At 39.4% G+C, this 11996-nt stretch overlaps 1 protein-coding gene across 3 annotated transcripts; it reads right to left on the reverse strand.

The window, feature by feature from the left end:
* Positions 1 to 534: 534 nt before the first annotated feature.
* Positions 535 to 11422, reverse strand: LOC121180940 (poliovirus receptor-like). 3 transcript variants are annotated; one of them, XM_041036646.1, is made up of 9 exons: positions 11273 to 11422; positions 6104 to 6174; positions 5673 to 6011; positions 4935 to 5243; positions 4121 to 4240; positions 3369 to 3401; positions 2669 to 2713; positions 2496 to 2543; positions 535 to 2350 (listed from the first exon to the last, which is right to left on the reverse strand). In XM_041036646.1, the coding sequence occupies exons 2-8, from the start codon at positions 6162 to 6164 to the stop codon at positions 2497 to 2499; spliced, it is 954 nt and encodes a 317-aa protein (XP_040892580.1). In that variant the 5' UTR covers positions 6165 to 6174; positions 11273 to 11422; the 3' UTR covers positions 535 to 2350; position 2496. The 3 variants fall into 3 exon arrangements, with proteins under 3 accessions (XP_040892580.1, XP_040892581.1, XP_040892582.1); XM_041036647.1 differs by having other exon boundaries at positions 11261 to 11324; XM_041036648.1 differs by lacking the exon at positions 3369 to 3401 and having other exon boundaries at positions 11273 to 11421.
* Between the last annotated feature and the right edge of the window lie 574 nt (positions 11423 to 11996).

Below are 11996 nucleotides of genomic sequence, written 5' to 3' on the forward strand. Positions count from 1 at the left end.
AGTGTTCATGTAGTTCACCTGTGCTGCTGTGGCCTAACATGTTGTGATGCTGTTTGTCCAATAGATGGCAGGATTGAGTGCTATTCGAGGTTTGCAAGATCTGTATTCTGATATATTTCTTAAATCTGGATCAAAATGATGTCTTAAGAAATGTTTACCAGTGTACTGCTATTAAAAAATACAGTAATCTCATTCAAAGATTTCTAAATAAGTCTCAGTTCTACGCTGCTCTGTAATCAAATGAGGTCATCAGGAAGAGGAAAAAATGGAGACAGATAGTGATTGAGACAGGGATTATGTCCCAGTCTGAAAACAAGTTACTACATGCAGTTGTAACATGTAGTTCTATCAAACAATGCTTTATACAACATCAAAATTTTCACATCTGCATTCTCCCGAAATTGAGGGGAAAACCAGAAAAAACTATTTTGTTCATTCACATCTGTACTATGTACAGGCATCAATACCCATTAACAAGAACAGACATTACTGAGATGTAATCTACATGGTTGCAGAAGTACTAAAACACCATTCTTTTCAGTTTTAAAAAACTCTTTTAATCACATTTAAAGATCACAAATCACAGTTCACAGTGCTAATCAGAAAAACACCCGAGTGACAGCTTTTAATGTGATGTATAAATTCGATCAACAACATAGAACTCACACAGACACACAGAATTTATAAATTTACACAGATTTATAAAAACATCTGCAAAACTGTATGCACCTTATGGTTTATAAATTGCCAGAAAAAATAATTAAAATATTTCAATGTTTAAACTTATGTTGTTTTTCTCTCCAAAAAGTAAAAGAATGATCCAAATGACTCTGTGTTACAATATCAAGATTAATCATATACACATAGTGGCGGTAGATGATGACATGACATCTTAAGCACAGAACATTTTGTTGCGGCCTGCTCCATTACCAAGCACACCTCAGATGAAAAAAATCATGTTCCCTAACTGTTCTAATATGGACAGCCATTTTTCTGAGACCTGCTTTCAGATGGTGATGGTGAGAAGTGTGGAACTGAAAGACTCATAGAGTGGCCAGATGTTACATAAATAAACATGAAAGACACACGGGACTAAAACAAGGACTCTATCTGGTAAACTTTCCCAGGGACCAGAAAAAGGATATGAAATTTGTGGGGGCTGAACTCTGAGGCTCACTGCCAAGTGTGTTCAGCCCCCACAAAGAGTTGCAGTAGACTGACCAAAACCATGAGAAACTTACATACAAGGACACTAAAAGGGTAATGGCTAGTGAAAGACTGAATATTTTATGGTCTACAAATCTCAAACACAAATATTTCATATTATAGTGGAGGTGCTTATATTTGGGAAGACAATAATTAAAAACACATCAGTTAGTAGCACTGGGTGACATGTCTCTTCATTAAAGAAACACAAATAGTGTTTAGGGAATTACTGCAGCTTTTTTTTCTCCTAATAACTCTACACACTTTTTACAATTTACATTACCTGTAGAAAGACATGGGACTTTATCTGAGTGCCACTGGCATGGTAGGGCAGTCAAAAATGACTGAGACGTTCTAACACATTATTCATTTTCGGGTTCCAGTGACATTTGCTGTCAGTAAGAAAAAATATAGTGAAACAGCAGTCTTATTGACCATTCTTATTTTTCAAATATCTTCACAAAACCTGCATAAATTCATCATGTGGAGTAAAAACACAAAAAGTTCAATTAGAAAAAACAGCCTGTTCAATTACAAAGCTGCATTTTCATATTGCTGGGGCTCTCTCTCTCTCTCTCTCTCTCTCTCTCTCTCTCTCTCTCTCACACACACACACACACACACACAACACACATAACTCCCTGCCCCTCTCCCTAGAATATGAATCCATATTTCCTTATAACCGCTGACATAATATGAGAAAAGGAAGTGAGAGGGGAGGCTCTGTCAACCTTTAAAATGCTACCGTTACTGTGTAGGCTGAACAAAGACAAATTAAAAAACCCTTTATCCTCCAACACACAACACATACTCAGACCCTAAAGCTACTTCTACCATGTTACATTTTGCTCCTGATGTAGCTGAGAGTTTTAAGGTCTCACAGCCTGAACTGGACTCCCTGGCTTCTGATTGTCTGATCAGTCTGATTTATTGTATTCCGACCTTGTGTTTACTTAGGAAGCTTACATTAGGTAAATGAAGATGTCACATTTCCTCTGATAAATCACAGTGATACAAACTATTCCTTGGTTATATCGTTTGCAGTAGGATAGATACAATGACAGAGAGTAGTTTAGCAAACAAGGAAGTGTTGATTTCAGGGGTTTCTGGTAAGTAAGCATTTTCATGTGACATGCAGTATCTCCTGTAAAGAGAGAGAGAGAGAGAAAGAGAGACAGAGCTTTCAGATATCTCATATTGTCTATTTTAGTGCCAATACCCTCATAACAAAATAGATGTGAAACTAATCATTTCAATTGCTCACTTCGAGTACTATAATCTATACTTACCTCAGACCTGGCCACCTGGGAACTCTTTATCTGTTGTCTGAGAATTGTCTGCAAAAAGATTTGTCAAAGGCTGAATTAAATCTTATAGTGTGTGCAGGTACAGCTGTAATATAATGGTATTAAAGTTTTATCAGTTAGACACAGTGAGTCAAGATGTTGTAATTTAGACATACCTCTGTCATAATCTGCTTCCTCTTGAGAAACCTCTCGATGGTCACCTGGAAGAAAATAAAGATTTTACTGTGGGGTTACAATGGATGGGTGTGATACCATCACCATAAGCAAGTTAGGATGTGGAATGATTCAAAGACCAGTGATTAATGCTGAGCCCATTTTTGCACAAGTCATGGAAAAATACTAAAACAGTGTCCACTGTAGTACATATCACTGTTAGTTCCCAGGGCACTGTCAAAGTCAGAGGAATCCCAGCACATTTTGATGCCCAGTAAGTGAAGGGACGGTGAAGTCTCTTGGTCAATGATGAGCATGTGCTCCAACCAAATTCACGAACAAAGTGCAAAATGTGGCAGGAGTACACACTGGAATAGGCTCGGCAAGAGATCAGAAATTCGTGTGTGGTGAGTAAGTTTGGTTTCATGCTGTATCAAAATATGTAGTCCATATGTAGGCTACTTATAGGACTCGTATTTCCAGCTACATGCATTAGTAAAACAGTTAAAAAAAAAAAAAAAAATCCAGCGATAGACTTGAAGGACCCTTACTCTTGATTACGTTTTGCCAGCAAAATTTAAAGCAGGTCTGTAGCAGATATTTAGTTTGAGGCAGCTTAAAATAGACGATAAACTGAAAAATCCAGAGACAGAAGCTTTATATATTTGTAGACACAACAAAGGTAACTAAAGACGGACGTACGCATGAGGGGTGCTGTGGAGTGCCTCCGTGCCTCTGTCAAGAAAATGACAGAATGACAGTGAGTGCACACTTAGTGTACATATGTACTTGTGCTCACTTCAACAATCTTTGTCAGACATTTTGGAGAACACTGTTCAGTAATGTAAACTGAATTTACTGTGCTGTTTTAGACTGATGAAGATTCCTAAGCCTCTGAATCCAACTTCACAGAAAAAAAAAGATTGTTCATTCTGAATGACATGGTGTCGGGTGTTGTTCAGGTTTTTCCACCTCCAGCTATTTTGGTTTCAACCGTCACCTAATGTCAGGTTATTTCCTTTCAGCACTTTATTGTTTACAGAATGTCAGTGATGAAATCTCACGCAACATTTGACAATGCTCACTACCTGCCCATTAAGAACGCCCTTAAACACTTGAGCCATTTTTTTAAATCAGGAAATTTTCAGCTAAACAATGTGGTTGTGTCTGTCCTTCAGGTACACTGGATCAAGAGTTCAGTGCTTCCTGTCAAGGGTTCATTATGTTCACCCTTTCTTTCTTTTGTAAGAAATCAAGAGCGCAGAAGTGCTAACATAGGGCGTCTAGAGTTTGTCTGGGCTTTAAACCTTTTCTTAGGGCCAAGAAAAGGCTAGAAACACATTAAACCAACAATAATTGTAAATTTTAAGTGCACTTTTTCACATTTGTTATGAAAAATAATAACTGGTCATTTTTGAAACCGAAGCAAGATGAGGGCTCGTGTAGGTACTCACGCTGATTTCGCCTTCTATAAATCAGCAGCAACAGCAATCCTATGATCAGCGACCCGATGACCACCACAGGAGCAACTATTTTGGAGGCTGGAGCCCCCAGAACCCTGCCTCCTTCTTGCCCTGAATAAATTGAAGAATAGAGATTTAATACCTCATGTCAAAACAAAAGAGAGTAAAGATGTAAGTGCTTGTGAAAATGACATGTGTGTATCGATGGGAATTTCCCAGTGTAATACTTTAACAATCTACATTCACTTTCTCTTTTGTCCCAGAGGTCTGCACAGTTTGGACATTAGCTCTGAGTGAACATATAAAGTTTGTAGACTACACAGAAAGTATGGCAGGCAAACAGCACTTGCATCACACTGGTGGTGCAACAACATGACAGGTGACAGGACTAGAGATATTGATCAGCTGATACTAAATGACCTTTTATTTTTGCCAGTCCACAAAACCTCCATCCTGTCTGGAATGTCTTTATATGGAGTACGTGTGGTTAAATTTTAGTCTGTCTGTCTAACTTGCCGAGATGTTCTTGTTTTTTTTGGTGACCTATAAGATCCTTATGGTTTTACTTTTCAGTTCTTGGTTTCTGTTGGAAAACTGCCCTGTGTGGACACCCAGAGTACTGACAAAGAACCTTGTGGTTCAGGTTCCTCTTAGTTGAGCCATCATAAACAATGGTCTGATTATGTAACATCCATGTTGCTTCAAGTTTCAATTGATGCTTGAGCTACGACATTTTATTGTGTGCAGCAGGATTGAGCCAAAGGGCCTTAAAAAGGTATCAAGTGTGGTGCTTAACAACATTTACCTTCTGGTCGGTCTTGTACTTTATATATGGCCTCATCTTCTTTGCCTCCACTGGCATTGTACACTACGCAGGTATACTTGGAGAAAATGGATCCGTGCAGCAAAGGCAGCTTGCTGGTGAGCTTCAACAGACCATTTTCTGTCACTGTCACCTCCATTTTAGAGCTTCTTGTCCAGTCTGTCTTGTCTTCAACAAACCAGCGAATTTCACCTTGTGGGTAGCCACCATCAGCATCACAAATCAGGGTACCATCGGCCGTTCGAGTAATTTTCTCAGGCCTGGAGTGTATAACTGGTACACTGTATTTGGCTGCAGAAAGAAGATGGAAAGCATAACATTATCATAACATTATTTATCATAACATTATTTGTTGACCATGACATTTGTCAAGCACGATGAAGTACAATATGATGCATAACAAACTGCTTTACAATCTGGATGTGCCATTGTCACATTGAAACTGAAAGTAAGTGTAGATTGCTTAAGGGAAATACCAACATACTTGGCCTGGAAAGCACCTAATCTCTCAACAATCCTCATTCACAGTTGAGTCCAGCAAATCAATTTTCTGTGTTTAACTACACATATTCACAGAAACAGAAACAACTTTACTCACAGTTGCTTTGAGTATGTAGGGATTAGTTCTGATGGTATCTTCTTGTCTGAAAATGATCATCTCTCTGTGGCAAATAGTGGTATGAATGTTTTAAACGGTTAGCCATGGGTAGAGGCTCTCACCTGTGACTTTCAGTCTGATGTCGCTCTTTTCATCACCACTGTTTGTCACCACCATGCACGTATAAATTCCAGCGTTTTTCACTGCAGTGTTGGTGACGAGCAGAGACACGTTCATGTTCTTGTTGTCCCAGGATGGCTCCGCAAACTTATAACCTGGCTGCAGTGTAGTTTGCCCATTGTGAAAAACCAGTAAGGCTTCCTCATCTCCCTCCTTCTTCCAAGTGACCACTCGAATTTGTGTGTCAGTTGCATCTTTTGTGGGTCTGACAACACACTCCAGCAATGACTGCTGGCCATACTGTCCCACGTTTTCAGAGCTGCATTGCACAACTACAAAACCTGTAGAAGACATTTTGTTAATGGTATGACAGATTCCATCAGTGGCAAGCAGCATTTCACACTTGAAATTCTCAAATTATGGTAGAACCTACCTGCATTTCCTGTACTGATACAGATGGCTGTGACAATAAAGAGGGGACCAAGCGAGGCCATGTTCTTTTACCTGAAATAAACAATTTTATGTGGGGATCAGCTGAAATGTAATGAACACATACATGTTTTAGCTCAAAGGGATTTATGTTGTTGTTCTGAATCAAAGTGCAGGGCGCAAAGGGCAGCCAAGTTATTTTTAGTATTTTATATTACCTTCCCTCTGTTTGTACATTGACAGTATTTTTCTATTGAAACTTTTCCTATAAAGAAACCAACATTAATGTTGCACTGGCAAGTTTTCCAGATGAACTGACATTTCTGAACAGAATGAAAATCCAGCTTTCACCTTGTTCTGGGCATGTTTTTAATTCTATTTCTCCTCATGTAAATCCACAGATTAACCACTGTGATGTAAATACGTCTTTGGTGCATTCAGCAAAATAAAAGTTAAGATTGAATATTAATTATCTATTAGTTATCTTGTGTTTTGAGGGTGGCATTTTTTGTAAAAACAATTTTTGTACACGACTCATTCTGCTCGATCACAGAATGTGACTGGAACAAATGTCTACCTTAATTGCAGTTAAAAATGTTGTGCCCCAGGGCTCCAGGTGGTACTTGTGCCTGACTCATTTGAAAGATGACACTCAGTTGTTGCCCCAGTAACGCAGTGGGGCAACAACTGAGAAGAACAAACTCTTTCAAGCTATCAGTGGATCTGTTGTGGCTACTGGTGATTTTACAGTGCACAACCACTGATGGAACCATTGCAGATGGAACCCATTACTGCCCTCAGATTCTTGTATGAGGGCAGGAGAGGCTTTGAACTGATGCTGGTGAATAATGCTGATAAGAATAACACAAAAATCTATTTTGTGTAATTCTTACACAAAATAGATTTTTGCCATGTTGTCCTAATACAGTCGGATTTTTTAAAGCATTAACAAATATCTAGTGAAAGTACAATAAAAGAAAAAGAAAAAAGCAAAATAGATAAGAAAGGGATTGTGTGGTCTGGCTACGTGTGCCTTTGTGGTGTGGTTTGTTTGGCTCCAGCAATCATGGTGATGAAAACAAAACCCAGGTGCACTGTGAGTTGTGCATTGTTGATGACTGGTCTGGACAGGCAATCAACACACCTATTTAGTTATATTTACTTAAATATCAAACAAGGAACACTGGTGCAGAATGGTACTTTGCACTGTAGGATTTCCGCCAGTGTGCTTTTTGGCCACTTCGCCTGAAAGACCACTTCCACTATCAAAGAAAGTAAAAAGAAGTAAAATATTGACAGGGGAATAACAGAGGAACTATGTCATACACTTGGTATTATTATAAATTGTCTTTAAGTAAATGGATCACAGGACAAATGAGTTGCAGACTGCTGGGGGGGAAACCCAGCACTATGTGCCTGAACAAAAATAGAGACTTAGACAGTAAAGCTTTACAAGGGAAGAGTGTTGTAGTAAATGTAGTGTTTTATACTATCATTGTTTGAGGCTAAGGTTTAACTTATTCGTCATTTTTCAAACCATCAAGATCAACTGGTTACTTAACCAAAAAAAAAAGAGTTCACCAGCACTGAACCATGAGAAAGACTCTGATGAGTGTTTGTTTGATGAAAGTAATAATGAAAGTGGTCTTGGTGCTTTCACGGTGGACTGGGGCCAACGATACTATTTAATGATTCAACAAAGAACAATTGGCTGCGCATCATACATCATCAAAAATAACTGGTCTGTTCTAAAGTAAAATTAAAAGTAAAAAACAAAGTAAAGTAGCTCATTTGTCGCTTAGTTTGAGATGACATTGAAATCCTTGTGGGCTCTTCTGTTTCCTTCCACTTTTTGTGCAACTGGTCTGATTCTCATAATCTGACCTCTGTCTCTAAGTATCTGCTTTCACTTTTGTTGTTTATTTGATCCAGTGGGTGAAAGTCATGTACACAGGTGCCTTGCATGGATAAGCTGGATAGGTTGGTCGTGTCAGTTTAAAAGCTGCAAAATTCATTTTTCTTCCAGAAGCATCCTTCTCTGCTAATCTTAACTGAACAGAACATCATAAGGAAGTAGGGTCTCCAGAGATTTTTTTTTTTGTGTGTTTATGTTATTTTATGTTTATTTTCCAACTCACTGATAAAACAGTTGCAGGTTTTTTATGGCTTCATCTCATTTGTAACGCTCATGGCTGAGGAAGCTTTTTAAAAGACACATGCACATAAACACACAACAGAAAAATCAAAATGAAAGCAGACAAGATCCTACATAAAGACATCTGATTACTACTTCTCTGACCGCTGTTGGCTGCTATAAACCATGAAGCTACACAATAATTTCAGTGCAAAAAAAATGATTTCTTATGTTTGTCACATAAAATGAAAAACAGTCTCTAACAGTCTCATCTGCAACTTTCTTTTATTGCAGGACAACTTCAGAAACCTGTTTGACCTAGCGTGCAATGACTTTCAAAGAGCTTGTGTTTAGACTGTAAACAGCTTTTTATCCTATCCATTCATCTCTTTAAGCATAGAGTCAAGAGTCATACTGAAAGTGAAAGTCCATTTTTATCATATGACACGAACTACTACTTTTATCAGCTACACTATTTATGGTACTTGCTGCCACACTGCATTGCCTTTTTGTAAAGAGTTTGCTTAGTTTTGTCCATTTCATTTTGACACCACTCGCATGGGTGATCTCCATCCTTGTGCCTTAGTCCAGCATAGAATTCCAACCACAACTGCATTCTGTTATGTCCGGCTATCACTGAGGGCACTCACATGATTGAAACAGAAAATGGTCTGAAAATGACCATGAAATGGTCACCAATATGTCAACACAAAAGGGCAGGGAGAGCCCCCGCCTACCCCTTTCCTATTCAATATGTGTTTTTGGGTGAGACTGGAAAGTCCTGAATTCTTAAACTGGATACATATGCTAATATGTTTGCATGCAAGTCACAATCCGGACAATCTTTCTCACGCCAAACAAGAATCTTTTGTACAAACGTCCTTTCCCAATACACTAATTGAGCCACTGCAGCTGTGTGGTGGCGGATGCTTGTCTGGAATTTTTTGGACATGGCAGTCGCACATCTGCGTTCCCTGCACACGCAATATCACGTCAGGATTTAATCCATGAATTTGTTCTTCTCAGTGAACATATCCATCCTGCTCAGTCGCCTACTGAGGCTACAGGTCAAAGCAACCTTTGACTTATAGATATACAATGTTGTGCAGGACGTGGCCACAGTACACGATGGTTGTGGTTTTAACTCCAGCAATATTGTTTTTAACTCAGTGGTCTCATGGGTTGACTGCTATCATAGTTATTTTCTCCATTTAAGACCAGGAATAACATGGTCCTGGCAGCCGTCCCTGTCTGTACTCTTTGAATATTTTCAGTGTGAACGTTCACACACAGCAGAAGCAGCCCTCATCCACTACAGCTTTTTAACAGCTACAAGATCAAGGAGCTGTGCTGCAGGGAAGAGTTGACAATTGACACTACAGCCTAAGAAATACTTACATTTGAGAGTTTAAAACCAACTGTTATATTTTTTTGATTCGTAGCATAGACTTGTTTCTGGCAGTTTTTCATCTCGTTGGTGCAGCTGACACTACAGAAAAAACAGGGGTCATACCTACATCGCCAGGGTTGCGTCAAGAAGGGCATCCAGCGTAAAACAACGTGCCAACTTTGAAACGTGCGAATCGTCAGTTTTGGATGATTCGCTGTGGCGCCCCCCAGTGGGGAACAGCCGAAAGTCTGAGTCGTACACAAAACGGAAGAAGAAACTTGTCGAACTAAATAATACTGTCACCACTAAAATGGAACTTGGGCTTGTCAGTTCTGCACTACCTTGTTACATTTCTGCAAAACTATCAGACATGCTTATCTGAGAGCCAATGATAGTCAGTATCATGGCCCAGCTGACATCCTGCTAGCAATCTCACCCACTGAGTAAGCTTGAGAGTTCTAAAGTCACTTAAACATTATACTACTGTGCAAATTTCACTCCATCATTATGGAGCCTTCATGCCCCCTGCATCGCTTCCAAGTCCTTCAGTTGTCGATAAAAAAGACTCCCTTTGTTCCAACTGACATTAACAATGCGGGGCAGAGTGGGTGGTGAGTTTGCTCCTATAACCCAATCTGCCTCGTGATGTCTTTTGAATTAATTTGTATGTTGAATCTGAATTTGAATTTGAATGTGAATCATCCGTAGGCTACTCTCTGGAAATCTGGATACAGGCAGCTGCTTTGTGACTAAGCTTCTTTACTTCCTCATTGAGAAGTTTTTAAATAATTCAGGCTCATGCCTACGCCACAGACATATCGAGACAAATTTGACTTTAATGTCTATTACAAATATGTATTACGTGATCTCCACATGAAAAATAATGGCGACTGAACCTAACCATAGCGCAGCACTACAGGAGGGAAATAAATTTCGACGGGACAGCAGACTTTGATACCCGCAGCGTGGCTGCTTCCCCATTTAGCAGCAGCTTCTTTATGCCATGTAGTCAGACAGCACTTAAACGCAGCTGTGTGGGCCTGTGGAGACTGTGAATAGTCTCAAAATCCAATGCACGAATTAAATAACCTGATCTGTGCGTATCAGGCGATCCCACGCACACACATTTAACAGTCTGTAAATAAATGCATGCAAAAGAAAGAATGATTTTTTGTTGCTGTTTCTAGACACTTCAAAAATGTTTGCATTTTCAAAAGCGAAAATGTCCAGATCTGTGAAGCTGAAGTCAAAGATTTGTACGTACAGAATATTTAAACAATAGCTCAGGTTGTGATGTGTCATGTGTGCATTTGTTAAAATGGTGCTGCTTGTGTTCAGATAGCTCGGTGCTTGTCTGTGTGGGTCGGAACACGTTTTGTAGCAAGAGTTTGAGAGGGCATGTGAAAGCAACACACCAAAAAAAAGTGGAGCTATGGAAGACGGAAAAAAAGAACAGTCAGACAGCTTACAGCCTGTAGCCTGTTTCCCCACAGTCGCTTCATGTCTCAGTAAAAAACAAACAGACCATAAAACCTGGCGTTAACAACGTACGTGGCAAAACGCTTCCTACCGATCTTTACAAGACACACTGTTAATGTGCCACACCACCACCAACAACAACAACAACACCGCCGTACCGTCAAACTCACCGTACACGCTCCTCTTCAACAGACGCTTCTCTTCGGTGAGATCGTCGGAGATAGTGCCGCACTACACTGGGCACAGGATTCAACCCTTAAACATACTTTCACTTTCGATCGCGAACTGTGGGCTGTACATGTTTAAGCGACACAGACTGCGTTTTTGTTTATGCTTGCTGTAGTCTCTTTGCTCGTTTACATTGGCTTGTAGAATATTGTTTCCTGACCTGCAATCACTGGGAAAGATGTGGGGATACAAGTTTCACAGTCACTGTTCTGAACAGACTGTCTTATCTTGTGCTAACAAGAGGCTTTGTCGGTATTTTCCAAATTTTAAGTCGTTTGCAGTGGGACAGTTCTACGGCAGTGGCTGCAACTTATGATTAATTCCTTGTTGAACAACATTGTTTATAAAATGTAAAAAAAAAAAAGAAAGAAAGAAAGAAAGAAAGAATCCCAGAACCCGAGGCGACATCTTCAAATGTCGGATCAGCAATTAAAAACCCCAGGATCAGTTTCCCCTCATGTGCGACAAAGAAAAACCCTCATCCCTAAAATCCTTATACTGCAGAAGTTGGAACAATGAATCATAATCAAAATAGTCACCAGTTAATTTTCTGTTGATTTATTCATTCATTAACTGACTAATCACTGCAGCTCAAAGTATAACCATTCAGCCAGAAAGATACTACACACAACAAATACAGCACATGGTCAAGACTGATTTTTAATT

Source organism: Toxotes jaculatrix, chromosome 4 (assembly GCF_017976425.1).
Source record: "Toxotes jaculatrix isolate fToxJac2 chromosome 4, fToxJac2.pri, whole genome shotgun sequence".
In the NCBI taxonomy this organism is placed as follows: Eukaryota; Metazoa; Chordata; class Actinopteri; family Toxotidae; genus Toxotes; species Toxotes jaculatrix.

Bases quoted from the DNA above. Each gene is read 5' to 3' on its own strand.
- LOC121180940 (XM_041036646.1), bottom strand. From the start codon at position 6,164: ATGGCCTCGCTTGGTCCCCTCTTTATTGTCACAGCCATCTGTATCAGT. The intron at 4,241-4,934 runs GTAAATGTTGTT...CAATTTATTCAG, and splicing joins AGTACAAGACCGACCAGAAG to GGCAAGAAGGAGGCAGGGTT. The intron at 3,402-4,120 runs GTGAGTACCTAC...TTTTCTTGACAG, and splicing joins TTATAGAAGGCGAAATCAGC to AGGCACGGAGGCACTCCACA.